The sequence below is a fragment of the Ahaetulla prasina genome, chromosome 4, assembly GCF_028640845.1.
Source record: "Ahaetulla prasina isolate Xishuangbanna chromosome 4, ASM2864084v1, whole genome shotgun sequence".
Lineage (NCBI taxonomy): Eukaryota > Metazoa > Chordata > Lepidosauria > Squamata > Colubridae > Ahaetulla > Ahaetulla prasina.
The window spans coordinates 139014633-139035889 of NC_080542.1; the positions used below are offsets into that span (position 1 = coordinate 139014633).

General features: G+C 45.9%; 1 protein-coding gene across 8 annotated transcripts in view; it reads right to left on the minus strand.

Annotated features, from left to right (window-relative positions):
- Positions 1–21257, minus strand: part of RBM33 (RNA binding motif protein 33) — a 131340-nt gene that overhangs the window by 99301 nt on the left and 10782 nt on the right. For all 8 annotated transcript variants that reach the window (XM_058180395.1, XM_058180394.1, XM_058180397.1 and 5 more), the window contains exons 3-4: positions 1583–1631; positions 177–253 (exon numbers count right to left, since the gene is read on the minus strand). In XM_058180395.1, coding sequence (XP_058036378.1) covers positions 177–253; positions 1583–1631 — 126 coding nt within the window. The remainder of the gene's footprint in view (positions 1–176; positions 254–1582; positions 1632–21257) is intronic.

A 21257-nucleotide genomic window follows, 5' to 3' on the forward strand; every position in this document is an offset into this window, starting at 1 on the left:
ACACTTGCACAGATAAAATGATGTTCATGTATAATGTTTGGTACCTTAAAGGATAATACTTTTTACACTCAATAGCACATTTTATGTGCTATTCCAGGACAGGAATACAAACAAATAATCTGAATGTGCCGATATAGAAAGCAAGCTACAATACTTGGCTCGGACAAAACACAAACCTGTAATGCTGATCCTCTTCATTATCACTTTGCAGGAGATCATCATTCAGTTCTTCATCTGACATATCAGACTGAGTCTAAAATTGGTGGGGAAAGAAACCACCTTTGTGAGTTGGACTTAAGACATAAATGAATACGAACGGTAATAAAAAATGAATTGATATAAAATAAACAGGCAAGCCTCCAGCACAGCATTTGGATTTCTTTAATGGAACAGCAAGACAGATGGTTATAAACCATCAGGAGCTGCACCGATGTGGGCTTAAGCAAAGTAGACCAATTACTTTTTAACGACTGTCTTAAGTATATAACTTATTTTTCAGAGTATAAGATGCTCCAGACTATAAGATGCACATTAGTTTTTGGGGAGGAAAACAAGAAAAAAAAATTCTCTGCCTCTGCCTAACAGCATCCATCAGTATTCATCTGGTTAGCTTCAGTACTTTATCGCAGTCTGCTTTAGCATGAGCAGCTAATTGGCGGTTGGATTGGCCTCCCGGAATACTGACAATCAGCTGTTCCAGGCTGCGGGGATCGCCACAGCCCATCACGGCCTCCGTGCATCGCGTTTTTGGCCTCCGCATGTCGTGTTCTTGGCCTCCACACACTCCATTTTAGACCCATTCCAGGCTACTGGGATCGCCACAGCACATCGCCACCAACTGCCAGCTCTGTATATTGCATTTTTGTGCCCCGCGTGTTGTGTTTTCAGCCTCCACATGCCCCCGTTTTAGACCCGTTCCAAGTTGTGAGAATCAACACAGAACATCACTGCCAATAGCTGGCTCTGCGCGTCACATTTTCGGCCTCCACATGCCCCCGTTTTAGACCCGTTCCAAGTTGTGAGAATCAACACAGAACATCACTGCCAATAGCTGGCTCTGCGCGTCACATTTTCGGCCTCCACATGCCCCGTTTTTAGCCTCTGCACGTCGCATTTTCAGCCGGTTTCAGGTGGCAAGAATTGGTGGCCGAAAACATGACACGCAGAGGCCAAAAACGGGGCATGCAGAGTCCAAAAACATGGCGCACAGAAGCAGCGATAAGCAGTGATTAGCAGTGATGTGCTGGGGCGATCCCCGCAGCCTGGAATGGGTCTGAAACGGGACATGAGGCCGAAAATGCGATGTGCAGAGACCAAAAAATTGATGCATGGAGATGGCAATCAGCAGCGATGTACTGTGGCAATCCCCGCAGCCTGGAATGGGTCTAAAATGGAGCATGCAGAAGCCGAAAATGAGACGCACGGAGGCCGAAAACGGCCGATTGGGTGGGGGCAGGTGGGTGGGAGGGGCTTCAGCAACATTCACTGTATAAGACTCACAGACATTTCTGCCCACTTTTAGGGGGAGGAAGTGTGTCTTATACTCCAAAAAATACGGTACTTTAAACAGACTGATTTTTACCTTTTTGCCAGTCAACAAATCTTCTCCTAGTAAGTCATCATCCAATTCACTAGAAAAAAGAAAAGAGATTCAATCAGTACTTCAAAACAGTGGAAAAATTGGATTATTTAAGTCAATGTCATTCTACTTTACCCAAAATATACCTGAGGATCTCAGGAATAATGCAGACTAAAATGAGGGTGACCTCGTTTTTTAGAAAGTGAGAAAATCTCATTTCTATACTAAAATCAATTCCTGCTAACTTACAACCGGTTAGCAACCATTGAACCTACCTGGGGACTACTTAAGATTCAAATTTGAAGTCACTATGATTGTCCCTTCCCGCAGTCATGTGACCGGATTGTAGGTGCTTGCAACTGAGCCACATCTATGGCTATTTGCAGTGTGCTGCAGTCATGTGAGCACATTTTACAAGTTTTGTTGGTTTATATCTCACCTTTTTTACAGAAAAAGGGCAGCAAATATATCCAATACATCTTCCTCATCCTATTTTTCCTACAATAACAGCCCTGTGGGTTAGGCCAAGAGAAAATTGTTGACCCAAGCTGACTTTCATAGCAAAGTTTTATCAAAAAATGGCATTTACATCCAGTTATTCGCAAAAGTGTGCCCATAGGAAAGCTGTGGTACAATAGAAGAATGGATATTGAAAGTTGCCAATTTGGCTGAGATGGCAAAAATCTCAGCCTTTTCGAAAGACAATACGCAAGAAAGATATTTAAATGAATGGAAAAAATGGATTGACTATATTCAAAACAGATATCGGACTAAGAGTTATCAGACTGCGTTTGAATGATTAGGATGTATTATTTCTGATTGTTTTGGGGGAGGTTAGGATTTGATGAGAATTGTAGGAGTATAATTGAGTTAGGAGGGAAATTTTTTTAGCATATGTTTGTTTTATTTTTAACTATACCTTGTGTTTGTTCCAGGAAGTCGGGGGGGGAGGGGGGTTTGTGAAGGGAGGGGGGAGGAGGGCTGGGGGGGAGGGGGGGAAACTTTGTAAAACTTTTTCAATTAAAAAAAAAAGGAAAGCTATGGTTCACTTAACAAACACCAAGTTTGCTTAATGACCACAGCAGTCACTTTAAAATTGCTGCATTCATTTAACTACTGTGGTAAAAGAGGTTGTAAAATTGGATCTTTCATGTGATGCCCCGCTTTACAACAGTCATAATGACAGGCGTGGTTATGGTCATTGGTCCAAGAACTACTTATAGAGAACAAAGAAAATTGCTAGATATAACTTATAATTCTGATTAATTCCAAAGGAATGCAGTTTCTGTTTCAAAAGCACAATAATTTGCTCTTTTAAGTAAAGAAACATTTTCTCCCACCGATACTTAATTATGCTAAAGTGTGCTAATGTGTGCTAAGTTCACTCCTCAACTTTAGCAGAATTAAATTCAAATGGGTGGTCTGTTTTAATTCTTTACAAAATGAGCTAATTTCTACAGCATAAACTCCCTTAACCGAAAAATGTAAACTACTTTTTGCATAGAAATAATTGGAAACATCAGCCTACTTCAGGCACATTATGCAAAGATCTAGTTCTTTATTTAAGATTCTAATGCTGGGAAAGATAGAAGGAAACAGAAGAAGATGCAAGCAGGAAAGCAGACCGTTACTGTGGCAATGGGTGCACCCTTGGGAGACCTGAAAGATCAAGTTAGGGACAGTTCTGTAAAGGCGAAAATATATTTATGTGGTCACTAAGTGTTGACACTGATTCAATGGCTCATTATAAATCAAGCATCAGCCAAAGGAAGATTAAAAAATGTAAGGCAGTAGTGGGTTGCTACCGGTTCGCACCAGTTCGGGAGAACCAGTAGCGATAATGTGTAGTCACTCATGGAACCGGTAGTAATGGCTGTCTGGCCGTGCCCCTGAACCAGTCCCCCAGTCGCCGTTCACTTGCCCTGGCTGCCATTTTGTCACCGAAATGTTCTTCGCACACACATCCCATTGCCTTGCAAGTCCAATGGGATGAGCATGCGCGAAAAACATGGTGGCGACGGCAGCAGCTTTTTCCATGGCTACAAAGCTTGCTGGGCTGGTGGCCCCCACCCAGCCAGTAAATGGCTCCCAAAGCTGCCGGTGTTGTAACCGCAGTGAGGACGGGGGAAAGGCAGCCTGGCAAGCTTTGCAGCCGCATAGCTACGAAGCTTGCTGAGCTGGCAGACCCCTTCCTGCCAGCAAGCGGCTCCCAAAGCTCCTAGAGTTGTAGCCATGGGGGGGGGGGGGCAGGCGGGCAAACTTCGCAGCCACATAACTACGAAGTTTACTGGGCCGGGCAGCTTTTGGCCAGCAGCTTCGCCCTCCCTGCTGCCACTGCCTTTTCCTGCCACCAGCCATTCTCCGCCAAGACCAGCCAGCTGGCCAAGGAGGTGGGCGACCGAAAACAGTGCAGGCAAAAGCCGGGTGAAGGGTGAGTGCAACACGCAGGAGGCTCCCTGCAGTTCCTTGGTTCGTCCGGCCTGTAGCTGAGTCCGCTGCCCTGAGCCGGCGGAGGCACCGCAGGGTGTGGCTAGGAGCACACTAACCTTGCCCTTGCCCGCCGCCCATCAGCAGAGGTGCTCTCTGGGAAGGACAGGAGAGGCTGGCCGCTTGTCCGCAACCCCTTGGCAGAGCGGCTCCACATGGCCCAAGCGCTGGACTCCGCTGTTGCCATCACCCCTGCCCGGCTCGCCCCCAGCTGGCTCCCGTGCTAGGAGGCAGCGGCCGGTCCTGTATCACCAGCATGAACATGGCTATCCAGGAGCTCAGCAACAACGTGAGTAGCAACAGCAGCTGCCCACCCACTCGCTTTCAGTCAAGGGCGGGCTTGTTTTGCAAAAGCACAGCACAGCTGAGGGCCATGCTAATCTTGGCTGGGCCGGGCCGGGTCAGGCCAAGAAACTACCCAATCCAAAGACAGGGATATTTTTGGGGGGGGATGCCATGGCCACAACTTTTATCCCTCGCCCACCCAACCACCACCCATGTCTGGGCACTAAATTGGGGAACTCGGGCATGATTGCTCTTGAACGCAGGAACACGTATCCCACTCCGTGCCCCCCTCTGCACTTTTGCAGGTTGTGGGGCTGTGGAGCATGGACACTTTTCCAAGGCCGCCCCGGCCGGGTTGAATTGTTCCTTTGGATTGATGCCCTGGACACGAGGGGCACATGCTAGGACCAGGTGCCCTCATCCATTTCTCTCAAAGGTGCTTCTCCTCCCCCCACAGGCAACTGGACTTTCTGGTTTTTCTTTGAAGATATTTTGCTTTCCTCCAGGAAGCTTCTAAGAAAAAGCAGAAAGTCCAGCTACCTCTTGGGAAAAAAAGCACTTTTGGGACAACCTGGATGACCAAGAATCCCCATAGACATTCCTCATCCTAGCCTTCCTTTCTGATGCCTCCTAGTCTTGTTTGCCTTCCATCCCTTGTGGTGGGCACTCTCTCAAAGCCCATGATAGTGGAGCATCAATAAGTCCTTTTGTAGTATCTAGGGTGGCTCAGGGTTAAGAGGCGGCACACACCCATGGTTTCCCTTTTTTTTTTTTTTTTATAAAAAAGTTTTATTTTTACAATCATATCAAATAATTCATCCAATGTACAATTATATACAATTAGTCGGGCTTGCCCAGTCACCACCCCCCTTTTTAACTCTCTTCCCTCTTCTACCTTCTTCTACCTTCTTTCCAAACCTTCCTCTCCTTCTCTTATCTACATCCTCTCCTCCCTCCACCCTCCACTCCTTCTCCCTCTTCTACCCCTCTTCCTTCCTCTTCTCCTCTTTCCTACCTCCTACTCTCTCTTTTCTCCCTCCCCACCATTCTAAAATGGTAACTGGGCAGACCCGACCCTACATTAATTCTTCAATAATCCCTGTACATTAACCATCACTCCATCTCTACCCTCAAACCCCCGCCCCCATTTCTGCCAGATTTGATACTTTGAGTGTCCATTCTTCAATTGTAGGTAATTCTTCTTTCTTCCAATATTGAGCAATCAAAAGTCTTGCGGCTGTTATTAAATTCAAGATCAATTTAGTCTCTATAGCTGTACAATCCATAATTATTCCTAGTAGAAAGAACTGCGGAGTAAACTTAATCTTCTTTTTCAAAATATTCTGCATGATCCACCATACTTTAATCCAAAATGCTTTAACTTTTTTACAAGTCCACCATATATATTACCATCTTCACAATCGCACAATGGCATCTTCACAATCGCATCTCCAACATTTAGCCTGTACATTAGAATACATACATGACAACTTTTTGGGGTCTAAATGCCATCTATAAAACATCTTATAAAAATTTTCTCTCATATTTTGCGCTTGTGTAAATTTCACATTCCTCACCCAAATTCTTTCCAAGTTTCCAACATTATCGGTTGCTGAAAATTTTGTGCCCACTTAATCATACAATACTTAACCAGTTCAGTCTCTGAGTCTATTTCTACTAATACACTATACAATCTCTTAATATGCTGTTGGCCTTGATCTCTCATTTGTTTTAACAAATTATCCTCAGTTTGCTTAACACCTATTTTTTGATCTAGTTTCCATCTAGCTTATAATTGTCCATATACACCCATGGTTTCCTGATTGCCAGGGCTAATTGGGAAATCTAAGCTGGAGAGACCTGGTCTGTCTCAAACTTTTGGAGTTGGTGGCTGTGGATAAAAGTCGAAACCTGAGTTTGATGCTGACCTAGAGGTTTTTGTTGGAATCCTAGTTTAAGTTTTGGAGAAAGACTTAATTCACCCTAAGCTTGTGACTGCTTTCAAACCTTAGAGTGATTTAGAAAGAAAGAAAAAAAGAGACAGAGAAAGAGACAGAAAAAGAGACAGAGAGAGAGAGAGAGAGAGAGAGAGAGAGGAAAAGAGAGAGAGAGAAGAAAAAGAGAAAGAGGAAGGAGGGAGGAGAGAGGAGAGAGAAAGCTCTGTGCTATTATTTTTAATTGTTCCATTATTTATCATGTGTTCATATTTTACACTGTCCCTACACCTAGAATAATTTTACTGCCTTTCTTTTGCCCAGGGCTATCACATTTTTCAGAGATTTACATTCATTCAATGTCTGTAGTCCAGAGCATAAATGTGTGTGTTTATTTTGTACATCAGGTTGCATAAATCCAGCTTAATATGCTATTCCTAGTATGAGATGTTTTGTATGTAGAGAAAGAACTCTTGTGATCTTTGACTTTTAAGCTTACTGTCAAACATCAGCCATAATACTAATTACTGTTCTGAACAATATGCAGGTTGTATTACACAAATGGCTATTTTATATGTGAAATTATGACTGGAATATTTCTGCACCTATATTGGTTCTCACTGTCAGGAAGTTTCTCCTTAGTTTTAGATTGCTTCTCTCTTTGTTCAGTCTCCATCCATTGCTTCTTGTTTTGCCTTCTGGTGCTTTGGAAAATACATTTCCCCCCCTTCTTTCTGGCAGCCCTTTAAAAGCCTGTTGCCTATAACACTCTTGGGCAAAGCATGTGAGCCATTTCCTCCTTTCAATGGTCCATGAAAGTACATCTAATAACGTTGAAAAAAGGGGAACATCATTTTTACAGAACTATAGATACATTGAAGCTGGGTGTGACAAGGAATGCCTGGGAGGGGAGGGGCCAGGTGTGGCACCCCTTGACATGAGTGGCATTGAGTTGGCCATGCCCACAGAGTCACATGGCCACCAAGCCACACCCACCAAGCAAACCACGCCCACAGAACTAGTATAAAAATATTTGGAACCCACCCTGGTGTAAGGTAAAGGTTTCACCAGTCCAGTCATGTCCGATTCTAGAGGGTCGGTGCTCATCTCCACTTCTTATAGTATAGCCTTTATTGTCATTATACATCACATATACAATGAAATTGGTTAGCCAAGGGAGCCAGCATTGTCCAAAGATGCTTCCATGGTCATATAGTCAGCATGACTACCATATCTTTTGGTGTATAAGACGCACCGTTTTACCTCAAAAAAGAGGGTGAAAGTCTGGGTGCATCTTATACATCAAATGTAGCCCCACCCACCTGCCACACCCCCACCCTTCAGAGGTTGTCGGCCTCTGAGCGTTGCATTTTCTGGTGGTTTCAGGCGGCGGGGATCCTCACAGGCGGCATTGCTGCTTGGAACTGACCTAAAATCCCCGCTGCTGCGTTTTCCTGAGGACGCATCGCTGTGCGAATTACATCAGGGAGGAAAATGCGATGAATGGAGAAGTGGCCACTTCGCAAGAGCATTGCCTTCATGTATCATGTTTTCCTCCCCAATGCAATTCGCACAGCCGCGCGTTCTCAGGAAAACTGTCTTGCATTTGCTGTGGTGCTTCAAAGGGCTGCACTACAGCTGATCAGCGCTGTAGGTGGCTAGTAGACCGGTACCTCTATTTTTAAAGAAGGTAGACCGGTGCACTCCCAAAAAAGGCAAGTAGGCTCTGCTAGACTGAAGCCGGTATGTTTCCTGATTAGAAAGAAGAAATTTTTTGGTCAAAAAACTCACAGTGACTCTGAAAGAATCGAACAGAAATGGGCTGGAAGCCAGATCTGCTAGAGATGCTTCTCTCAGGCCGACTGAGTCGAAACTGGGCCCAACAGGATGGAGGAAGGGGCATGGCCAAAAAACTATGACTCAGTTTCTAGGCAGATCCAGCTGTAGCAACCTATGTCTGACCAATACCTCAGCCTCACTGGAGAACTGGTGGCTTGCTGGGCACTGCGCAGGAGTTGAAAGGCAAGGTGCTGCCACCCGAAAACTGTTGCAGCAATCTCTGCTGCCTGGAACCGCCCAAAAACGCGACGCTCTTTCCTTGCCTCTGCACACCCCATTTTTGGAACTAGGGAAGCAGCAGAGATCTGCAGGTGGCAGAGATTGCGGCAACAGTGTTTTTGGGTGGCAGCTCCTTGCCTTTTGCCCCCTGTGCAGCACCTGCTTCGCCAAGCAAGTCCCAACCTCCACACTTCCCCAGGCCGCTCCCGTTATCAAAATCCGAATGGAAGTGAGGACGCCGCTGATCCTGATGCTGGTAGGCAGAGGTAGAATTCTTTTTTTCTCCCCCAAAATTAAGGTGTGTCTTATACTCCGGTGCGTCTTATACACTGAAAAATACAGTATATGCCGATTATATATGAAACCTTCCCATCGAAGTGATATCTGTTTATCTATCTGCATTTGCATGCTTTCAAACTGCTAGGTTGGCAGAAGCTGGTGCAAGGACAGAGGCTCACCCCATCACATGACTTAGGATAACTTTGTCACTTTGAATGTACACTAATTGGCATACATTAAAATGAAATTTTGTTGCATATAGGTCACCAGCTCCAATATACATTAAACATAAACATATAAACATACAAACAAACAAATAAATGCATACATACATACATACATACTTATGCATATATCCATATATATTATATGACACAGAGAAACAACATAATCTAGTTTGGATGTATACATGTATATGGCGAGAGAAACGAATCTTGCGAGTTTACCAGACGGATGGCATAGGGAACAAAGCTGTTATAGAATCTGGAAGTCCTGCTAGAAATACTTTGAAACCCCCTGCCAGAGGGAAGCAACAGAAACATAGTACTTGGGTCTTAAACTGCGAAACATCTGGCCAATAAGCTCAAGGTCTTAACCATTAAAACTTTAATTAACCCAAGGTAAACATGATCTGAGCATAGGACATTTCCCTTGCCATGATTACTCACTAGTTATCACAGAATTAACAAGTAATATTGACCTCAATATATAGAGGAAGGGCCTACAGAGAGTCCTCAATTTATGACTGTAATGGAGCCTGCTCATTACGGTTGTAAGTTGTGGTGGTCATAAGAGTTTTATGGTTTTTTGCACCAGTAGTTAAACAAACACCACAGTTAAGTGAACTTATTGTTCCCTATGGAATATTCTTGCCAAAAACTGGAAGTAAAAGCCGTATTTTGACTATCTATATCTATTTATCTATCTCTATATCAATATAGCAATTTATTTATTTATTTATTTATTTATTTCTATCTATCTATCTATCTATCTATCTATCTATCTATCTATCTATCTATCTATCTATCATCTATCTATCTATCTATCTATCTATCTATCTATCTATCTACCTATCTATCTACCTACCTACCTACCTACCTACCTACCTACCTACCTACCTATCTATCTATCTATCTATGTGACTGCAGGACACTTCAAATGGCCATAAAGGCAGGCCGATTTTCCAGTGCCTGAAATGTGATCACATGACTGGGCTGGATGCCTATGGGGAATCTGAGTCCTCCAGGTCATGGTTGTCCCAAAGATGATTTTTCAAGAGGCAACTGGACTTTCTGGTGTTTTTTTTTTTTCTGAAACCAAAAGCTGAAGAAGCTTCTTGGCTGAGAAGCAAAACAACTTCAAAGAAAAGTAAGAAAGTCCAGTTGCCTCTTGAGAAATCACCTTTGGGACTGGGGGTGGAGCAGCCATTGGAACATGACAGAAGAGACCTCTAACACAACCTTGGTATAAGGTGAAGAATGAATGTGATCAAACACAGGCATGAGCTCAATGTTCAGCCTACACTGTGATACTAAGAGAAGTAAAACAAGCCTTACTTCTCTGCTCTTATTTCATCCATAGAAAACCACACAGCAGCATTGTTTACAATTACGTCAGTTCCTTATAAAACTGATATCCGGAAGATTCATAGCTGGGCCACCATGAGGTGGGGCCGGGAGGTGCAGGTGGGCTTGCTGATCACGTACCTGGCTCCTTGCTATGTGACGGCAGCCCTGCCCGAGCTGCTGGAGATGATAGCCGGGACGGCGGTTGAGACCCCCAGACTTATGGTCATGGGGGATTTCAACTTGCCGTCAGCGGGCGATTCGTCAATGGTAGCTCGGGAGTTCATGGCTTCCATGACGGCCTTGGACCTGACCCAAGTAGTTGCGGTCCCCACCCACGTCGGGGGTAACATACTGGATTTTCGTCTCGGGACAGTGGCTAAATGATCTGGAGTTAGGGGAATTAATATCTCAACCCTTGTCATGGTCAGATCATTTACTCCTTCAGCTAGACTTTCGGACCGCTACACCTCACCGCAGGGAGACGGAACCGGTTCAATGGTTCCGTCCCAGGCGCCTGATGGACCCTGAGAGGTTTCTGACGGAGCTTGGGCCATTTCCGAGGGAGTTAGCCCACGGCTCGGCTGAGGAGCTGGTGACCGCCTGGGATGAGGCGGCCGCTGGTGCCTTAGACCGCGTCGTGCCTTTGCGGCTTCTGACCCGGCGACGAACTCGACCAGCTCCTTGGTATAATGAGGAGCTGAGAGAGATGAAGCGCCGGAAAAGAAGCCTAGAGAGCGCCTGGAGGTCCAGCCGCTCCGAACCTGACCGAACACTAGTAAGGTCATATATTCAGACCTACCTAGTGGCGATCAGGGCGGCGAAACATAACTATTTCTCTGCACTCATCGCATCGGCAGATAATCGCCCAGCCACCCTGTTTAGGGTGACCCGCTCCCTGCTCACGCAGGAGGCTCGGGAGGACCCCTTACAGGGACGCGCTGAAGATTTTTTCAGTATCTGTCTGATAAAATCGCTCAGATTCGGGATGGCTTGGACACTGATTGGATAGATTCAGGTGGGATGGCGGAGACAAGTCTTGAGAATGTTATCTGGGCTGAGTTCGATCCTGTGACTCCTGAGGACATGGACAGGTTGTTGGGTAGGTTGAACTCCACCACATGTTTATTGGACCCGTGTCCCTCCTGGATGGTGCTGGCCACTCGGGAGGTTACACAAGGCTGGCTCCAGGAAGTTACCAACGCTTCCTTGTTGGAGGGTGTCTTCCCCGCCGCTTTGAAAGAGGCGGTGGTGAGGCCCCTCCTCAAGAAGCCCTCCCTGGACCCAGCTGTTTTAGCGAACTATCGTCCAGTCTCCAACCTTCGCTTCTTAGCAAAGGTTGTTGAGAGTGTGGTGGCAAATCAGCTTCCTCAACACCTGGAGGAAACTGTCTATCTGGACCCGTTCCAGTCCGGTTTCAGACCCGGTTACAGCACCGAGACGGCTTTGGTCGCGTTGGTGGATGACCTCTGGAGAGCCGGGACAGGGTTGTTCCTCTGCCCTGGTTCTATTAGACCGCTCGGCGGCTTTTGACACCATCGACCTTGGTATCCTGGTGCGGCGGTTGGGGGGATTGGGGGTGGGAGGCACCGTTTATCGGTGGTTCTCCTCCTATCTCTCTGACCGTTCGCAGACGGTGTTGGCAGGGGGGCAGAGGTCGACCCCAAGGCGCCTCACTTGTGGGGTGCCTCAGGGGTCTGTTCTCTCGCCTCACCTGTACAACATCTATATGAAGCTGCTGGGTGAGGTTATCCGTGGTTTCGGGTGGATTATCATCTGCGCTGATGATACTCAGCTGTACATTTCCACCCGAACCACCCCAATGAAGCCGTTGAGGTGATGGGCGGTGTCTTGAGGCCGTGCGGGTCTGGATGGGGAGGAACAGGCTCCGACTCAACCCTTCCAAGACAGAGTGGCTGTGGGTGCGGCGTCCCGGTACAGTCAGCTTACACCATCGCTGACTGTGGGGGAGGAAGTACTGACCCCCAGGGAGGAGTGCGCAACAAGGCGTTCTCCTGGATGATCGGCTGTCCTTAGAGGAATATTTGACAGCCGTCGCCAGGGAGCTTTATCAGGTCCACCTGATCCGCCAGTTGCGCCTTCCTTGACCGGGCGCCTTACGCACGGTCACTCACGCCTCGTCACTTCCGCCTGGACTATTGCAATGCTCTCTACATGGGGCTCCTTGAAGAGCACCGGAGGCTCAGTTAGTCAGAACGCGGCCGCGCGGGTGATAGAGGGAGCACCGCGTTGCTCCCATATAACACCTATCCTGCGCGGCCTACACTGGCTACCGGTAGTCTTCCGGGTGCAATTCAAGGTTCTGGTTACCATCTTTAAAGCGCTCCATGGCTTAGGACCGGGATACCTTCGAGACCGCCTTCTGCCGCCGATTGCCTCCCAACGACCTGTGCGCTCCCACAGAGTGGGCCTCCTCAGGGTGCCGTCGACCAAACAATGCAGGTTGGCGACCCCCAGGGGGAGGGCCTTCTCTGTGGCGGCACCAGCCCTGTGGAACGAGCTTCCTCCGGGATTACGACAACTCCCCGACCTCCGGACCTTCAGACGAGAACTGAAGACTTTATTATTCCAGCGTGCGGGACTAGCCTAAGAATAAAATGTTTTAGTTAAATTTTAATGGGGGTTTTACTGGTTTTTATTGTTTTAGTGATCAGGCCAGGATAATATTTAGTTTTAACTGGGTTTTATTTATTTATTTATTTATTTATTATTTAAATTTTTATACCGCCCTTCTCCCGAAGGACTCAGGGCGGTTCACAGCCTGATAAAAAATATAAAATAATACAATATAAATACGATTAAAATATAATTAAAAAACTTATTAAATTGGCCACGATTAAAATTTAGAATAAAAACCCATTAAAAACCCATAAGTTTAAAAACTAACCCAGTCCAGCGCGGATGAATAGGTGAGTTTTAAGCTCGCGACGAAAGGTTCGGAGGTCCGGAAGTTGACGGAGTCCTGGGGGGAATTCGTTCCAGAGGGCGGGAGCCCCCACAGAGAAGGCCCTTCCCCTGGGCGTCGCCAGACGACACTGTCGCGCCGACGGCACCCTGAGGAGTCCCTCTCTGTGAGAGCGCACGAGTCGGTGAGAGGTATTCGGTAGCAGCAGGCGGTCCCGTAGATATCCCGGCCCTATGCCATGGAGCGCTTTGAAGACGTTCACCAACATGCTTATTTAATGCTTATTTGTTATATTGGTTTTTAATATGCCTGTGAACCGCCCTGAGTCCTACGGGAAATGGTGCGGTATATAAGTTTGATAAATAAATAAATAAATAAATAAATTTAACCTTTGTAATTCTCTGGGGACCCAGCTGTTCTCCAGGCATTTGGGTCACCATGAGCTCTATGGGTTAAATTTGTTTTCTATCCAGATTGGAATTACTATCTTAACCATGGACATTTGGACCACCCAAAGAACTGCTGTTGCAGTTTATATCCTGCCTTGAATCACTGCTTTGAGATGAGCAGCACAAATAAATCCAAAACTTATTTGGGATCGTAAGAGTCTATGGATTTTGATGAAACAGACATGGTCCTCTGTGATACTTTTATTGATTTTAAATTTTCTATTATTAATTTTAAGGGGTTTTAGTTTTATATATTTTAAAGTTTTTTTAGGCCAATTATAAAATAAGTTTTTTAATTTGTATTTTAATTGTATATTGTATTGTCTGTTTTTACTTTTGGCTGTACACCGCCCTGAGTCCTTCGGGAGAAGGGCGGTATAAAAATCGAATAAATAATAATAATAATAATAATAATAATAATAATAATAATAATAATAATAATAACAACAACAACAACAACAACAACAACAACTACTCTGCCACCCATGGATTACATCTTTGTCCTGCTTGTTCAGTGAAGGTGCCCAGGGAGTGAAAAGAAGTCAGATATGAGACAGTAGTAAATGTATTCTTAAGTGAAAGGTGTGCCTCTCTCCTATCTGTTCAGCAGTAAATGAAACCATTGACAACAGCCAATGGAATTGCAAAATATAATCTACAAAATGATTGGCATCATATTCTATTGCTCCTTTCTATCGAGTTTCAAGACAGTAATCAATACCCTTGAATGTGGCTTAAATATATATTTTATTAATTCATTAAGGCAACTTGATGCCATTCAGATGTGTAAAGATTATAATTCTCAGAATTTCAAGCCATGTTTATTGATATAGGTAGTCCTTGATTTATTATCACAAATTGAGCCAAAAATTTACGTTATTAAATAAGACATTTGTTGAGTTTTGCTCCATTTTATGACCTTTCTTACCATATTTGTTAAGTGAATCACTATAGTTGTTAAGTATATCTGGCTTCCTCATTGACTTTGCTTGTCAGAAGGTTGCAAAAGGGGATCACGTGACCCCGACACCCTGCAACCGTTACAAATATGAACCAATTGCAAACATCCAAATTTTGATCATGTGACCACAGGAATGCTGCAATGGTCATAAGTGTGAAAAACAATCAGTCACTTTTTTCAGTGGGGTTGTAATTCCAAACTGTCACTAAATGAATGGTTATAATGGTTGCACTTATACATTGATAAAGGTAAAGGTTCCCCTCGCACATACGGGCTAGTCGTTCCCAACTCTAGAGAGCAGTTCTCATCTCCGTTTCAAAGCTGAAGAGCCAGCACTGTCCGAAGACGTCTCCGTGGTCATGTGGCCAGCATGACTCAACGCCAAAGGCACACAGAACGCTGTTACCTTCCCATCAAAGGTGGTCCCTATTTTTGCTACTTGCATTTTTTACGGGCTTTCGAACTGCTAGGTTGGCAGAAGCTGGGACAAATCATGGGAGCTCACCCCCATTACACGGCAGCACTAGGGATTCAAACCGCTGAACTGCCGACCTTTCGATCGACAAGCTCAGCGTCCTAGCCCCCAAGCCACCATGTCCCTATGCACTGATGAATACATACATATTTATTATACTTAATTTCATTTGTCAAATTTGCCACCTATCTCACCACGGGGCTACACTAAGTTACTTACAACAATAAAATAGAAAGTGATTAAAAATGTAAAACTAACAATATTAAAGAAATAATAAGTGTAAACAATGGAAGTACAATAATACAAAATTAAAAAGATGAATGGGAGATGGAGCAGGAAGTGCAAGCAGCAGGTGGGGTCAATAGTGCAGCAACCACCTTCAGTGATGTACTCTCCCGTTTGGTCCCAGGCCAACCAGCAGAGCCAGGTCCTCAAAAGGATAGCAATGATCCCATAGTCGGAGTTCCTTACCCACGGGATTCTCAGAAGGCCTCCTCTGCAAGCATGAGTAGGATGGGCTTGTCTAAGCAGCATGACATGGTTCAACAGCAAGTCTGAACTCATGTCATGCAGGGCTTTAAAGGTCATAGCCAAAATCTTAAACCACCCCCAGAAGCAAACTAGGAGCTGGTGCAGCTTGTGAAGCAGTGGTGTAACGTGGGTCATTCTGTGGCCCCCAAAGACTGCTTCTGATGCCACACCTTGTACCAGTTGAAACTTCCAAAGGTATTTCAAGGGTGGTCCCATGTAAAGCATATTGTAGTACCATTTCCCCAAAAATAAGACATCCCCTGATAATAAGCCCAATCAGGCTTTTGAGGGCATACACTAAAATAAGCCTCCCCCTGAAAATAAGCCCTCCCCAAAAATATTTTAACGCAGAGCTGGAAATCAGGCAAGACAGCAAGGAAAACCCCATCTTGCTCCATATGCCCCAAAATAATAAGATTTCCCTGAAAATAAGGCCAAGCACTTATTTCGGGGTTCAAAAAAATATAAGACAGGGTCTTATTTTTGGGAAAACATGGTAGTTCAAACAAGAATGATAAAGTGCAGGGAACCTATAAATGACCAGGCTGAGCTCAAGGGAAAAGTCAAATATATCACTAGTCTCCCTTCTCGTCCACAAGAAATCTAAAATCAGCCCACCTGGAATTCCATAGACCAGGTGTGTCAAACTTAATTTCTGTTGTGGCCTGCCAACAGCCAGTGGAGCTGGTGGCAGACTCAGACAGTGAAGTAGTTGGGCAGGAACATGGGCCAGTTCTGGAGTCCGGGGAGGGCTGTGATGAGTGCTCTGCATCTGAGGCAGAGATGGGGCCAGGGCCATCCCACAGTTATCAGCTGCCAGGAGAAGAGAACAGCTAAGGAAAAAGGGCCAACTTGGGAGTAAAGGCACAGTGGATGGTGAATGGTCCCTCCCATAGGGAATAAAGAGGTACAAAAGGGCAGGGGAGTCTGCAGGAGACAATTAGTTCAATTCATTAGGGTGAAGTTCTGTTCCTGACTTCTTGCTTCTGATTGCTGCTGCTACGTGGCGTTTGGAAGATATCGACCTGCCAACTCTCCAAGCCTGATAAAGGTCTGTAGTTGTGAAATCTCATAAAAGACTGTTTGCCAGGACTTTGCTGGAGAGGAATTTCCTTTTAACCTAAATAAAAGAGGTTTTATCGGGACAAGAAGTCTGCTTCATGCTCTTGGGAAGTCTAGGTCAGAACAATTTCACTGACAGCTACATCAGGGTTGTGTTTGAACTTAAGAGGCCAGGGGAGCATGGCCTGGGTGAATGTGGCCAGCTCGACGTCAGTTTTCTGCTGCGAGAGCCTCCTGCAGCCCTCTGCCAGAGGAAACAGAGCACAGGGGGGCTGCATGAGGCCTCCCCAAGCTCCATTTTTGGATGTGAGGGCCTCCTGCAGCCTCTGCCAGCAAAAATGGAGCTCGGGGGGCTGCACATGGCCCTCTTGAGCTCTGTTTTCTCTGGCAGATGCACCGTGGGCCAGTCCTTCACTGTTTTCAGGGTGGCCCCATGGGCCAGATCTAAGCACCCCGCAGGCCTTGAGTTTGACACTCCTGCCACAGACTCTTATCTACTGCCAATTTGCTTTGACCATTAGTAGTTCAGATACTTATAGAGAGCATTAGCACACAATAAACCTACACTCATTTGTACTGCCTGGATTCCTGATTTCCTCTGCTTGACAAAGTCCTGGAAAGGCTGCAGCTGGTGCACTAACTGGTTCTCCTAGCCAGGACTGCCACCTGATCTTCGAGAAAAAGTTGCAAGATCCCCAAGTTGCAAAGTGGGTCTGAACAGAGCAGTGCAACCCCGTCCAGAACTAAAGATGTCAGAGACCCGGATCCTGATGTTCCATCATGCACCCAAAACCACTCAGTCTTGCCAGAGTTCAGTTATAGTCTGTTGTCCCCTTCCAGGCCCCTAATACCTCCAGGCACTATGAGAACATAGCGTCCGTCAGGTCATGCGGATATGCAAAGTTGCATATCATCAGCAAATTGATGATATTTCAATCCATGGTTATGGATGATCTCACCGAGTGGCTTTTTGTAGATCTTGAACAGGAGTAGAGAGAGTACTGAGTCTGGCGGTATACCATTGGAGAGTGGCCAAGGATTAGATTTCTCACTCCCTATCCACACTTCTTGGAAGTAGACAACCAAAACATCTGGAGAATATCATATTTGGGGGGAGGATGCTTTAAAGCATTGTCCTCCATTTCTGATTTTACAAACCAGCATAAAACCAAAGCAAGATAAGCGACAGAAAATATGGTGTAAATGTTACATTAGGAGGCTTATTACACATATTGAGTCGCCATGGGTGAATGGGCGGCAACATAAATCTAATAAATAAATAAATAATTCTAAAATGTAGAGTAATCTCGTTTAAGCAAAGCACTGAGATGAAAGAGTCAATTGCTTCTCTCTGCTTGAATCTTTACTATATTTAAAGTACCATATTTTTTGATCTATAAGACGCACTTTCTTCCCCCCCCCAAAAAAAATAAAGTGGATGGAAATGTCTGTGTATCTTATAGAGAATGTTGTCGAAGCCCCGCCCACCCACTGGCCCCCACCCTTTGGCCTCTGCTTCCCAGCAATTTGCTTCAACACAGCCTGATTTAGCACAAGCAGCTGACTGGCAGTTGGATCTGCCTCTGGGAATACCGCTGATCAGCTGTTCCAGGCTGCAGAGATCGCCACCACCCATCGCCACTGTTGCCGCCCATCACTGCCTCTACACACCTCATATTCGGCCTCCATGCATCCTGCTTTTGGCCCATTCTAGGCAGCAGGGACTGCCGTCTATCCCCGCCACCTGGAACGGGCCGAAAATGGGACGCATGGAGCCCGAAAATGGGGTGCAAGCAGGCTGAAAACGGGACGCACAGAGGCCAAAAATGGGGCACACAGAGTGGCAATATATGCCGGCGGCAATCCCCACTGCCTAGAACAGCTGATAGGCGGTATTCCGGGAGGCTGATCCAACTGCCAATCAGCTGCTCATACTAAATCAGGCTATGCTGAAGCTGACCAGGCTGTTTGCTGTTTGCTGTAAGGAGACAAATTGCTGGGAGGCAGAGGCAGATTTTTTTTTTCTTGTTTTCTTCCCACCTAGGTGCATCTTATAGTCCGGAGCGTCTTATAGTACAAAAAATACAGTAGTTCATTTTTTTTTCAATGTCCAGAAAAGAGTATTGTTCATCCCTCCCATCACTACCTGAATAGTGATGACAAATGCAGATTTGAATGTAAGGAAGAATGTAACAAAGTTAAGAGATGAATTCCTAACTAAGCTTAAGTTATGGAATTTCTCAATAGAATTATTTGATCCCAGTAGGTATATACACAAGTCAGCTGAAAACCAGTTGCAAAAGGAAGTGTTGCTGAACATAGTATAGTAAAATCTTGATTTTAATGTGGAAAGAGGTGTTTAGCAAATTTAAAGGTCTGTTAAATCTGAAAAGTGTATCTACACTTTTATTTTAATATTCTTTTTTCCAATTACACCACTTGCTGCAGAGGGAAGTGCTGCTTCCTAACAACCACCCATAGCCTTAGATACTAATCTGCCTTCTTCGGCCTGGCCCAGTCTTGCAGTAAAAGTCCAACAATTACAAAGAAATAGATTCAAAGTATGCAATCAGCCCCTTCCTCATTGAGCCCCTGAGCTTCTTCATTGTCACATAGGCCACTGGCTTACCGATCCTGAGCAAAACAGCAATCTTTCCCAAACCTTCCCAGAACATCGGCAAAATCTGTTCAATCAACTTCATCAAAACTTTAAATTTTGTCTACTGCATCCAATTTATCCATTAAATTGAAGATGACCACTCAGTCATGTCCAACTCTTGGCAATTCTATAGGCCAGGTCTCACCACTTCCTCCGATCTTGCACTACTTTTTTTTAAGTTTTTCTATGCTCTGATTGGTGTCAGCGAGGACATGGACAGATTGCTGGGACGGCTGAATGCCACCACATGTTTATTGGACCCGTGTCCCTTCTGGTTGGTGCTGGCCACCCGGGAGGTTACACGAGGCTGGCTCCAGGGAATTGTCAACGCTTCCTTGGGGGAGGGTGTTGTTCCCACCGCCTTGAAAGAGGCGGTGGTGAGGCCCCTCCTCAAGAAGCCCTCCCTGGACCCAGCTGTTTTGGGTAACTATCGTCCAGTCTCCAACCTTCGCTTTGTGGCGAAGGTTGTGGAGAGTGTGGTGGCACATCAGTTACCCCAGTACCTGGAGGAATCTGTCTATCTAGACCCGTTCCAGTCCGGTTTCCGACCCGGGTACAGCACGGAGACAGCTTTGGTCGCATTGGTGGTTGACCTCTAGAGGGCCCGGGATAGGGGTTATTCCTCTGCCCTGGTTCTCCTAGATCTCTCAGCGGCTTTCGATACATCGACCATGGTATCCTGCTGCGACGGTTGGGGAGTTTAGGAGTGGGAGGCACCGTGTTTCGGTGGTTCTTGTCCTATCTCTCCGACCGATTGCAGACGGTGTTGGCAGGGGCGCAGAGATCTACCTCGAGGCGCCTCCTTTGCGGGGTGCCACAGGGGTCTGTTCTCTCCCCTCTCCTGTTCAACATCTATATGAAGCTGCTGGGTGAGGTCATCAGTGGTTTTGGGGTGAGTTATCAACTGTACGTGGATGACACCCAGCTGTACATTTCCACCCCTGACCACCCCAATGAAGCTGTCGAAGTGTTGTCTCGGTGTTTGGAGGCCGTGCGGGTCTGGATGGGGAGAAACAGGCTCAAGCTCAACCCCTCCAAGACTGAGTGGCTGTGGATGCCGGCATCCCGGTACAGCCAGCTGCAACCGCGGCTGACTGTTGGGGGCGAATCATTGGCCCCAATGGAGAGGGTGCGCAATCTGGGTGTTCTCCTGGATGGACAGTTGTCTTTTGAAGATCATTTGGCGACCGTCTCCAGGAGAGCTTTTTACCAGGTTCGCCTAGTCCGTCAGTTGCGCCCCTTTCTAGACCGGTATGCCTTATGCACGGTCACTCACGCCCCTGTCACTTCTCGCCTGGACTACTGCAATGCTCTCTACATGGGGCTCCCCTTGGGGAGCACCCAGAGGCTTCAGTTGGTCCAGAATGCAGCTGTGCGGGTGATAGAGGGAGCCACTCGTGGCTCCCATATAACACCAATCCTGCGCAGACTGCACTGGCTACCTATGGTCTTCCGGGTGCACTTCAAGGTGTTGGTTATCACCTTTAAAGCGCTCCATGGCATAGAACCGGAATATCTTCGGGACCGCCTTCTGCTACCACATGCCTCCCACCGACCGGTACGCTCCCATAGAGAGGGTCTCCTCAGGGTGCCGTCAGCCAAACAGTGTCGGCTGGCGACCCCCAGGGGGAGAGCCTTCTCTGTGGGGGCACCTACCCTCTGGAACGAGCTTCCCCCAGGACTTCGACAACTTCCTGACCTCCGGACTTTTCGCCACGAGCTGAAAACATACTATTCTTCCGAGCAGGACTGGCTTAATAGGGGTTTTTAATTCGTTTTAAATGGGGTTTATTTTTATATTATGTATTTTATATTTAAATTTAGGCAATATGGAATAAGTTTTTAAATAGTTTTTATTGTAATATATTGTATTGTTTTACTTGGCTGTTCACCACCCTGAGTCCTTCGGGAGAAGGGCGGTATAAAAATTAAAATATTATTATTATTATTATTATTATTATTATTATTATTATTATTATTATTATTATTATTATTATTATTATTATT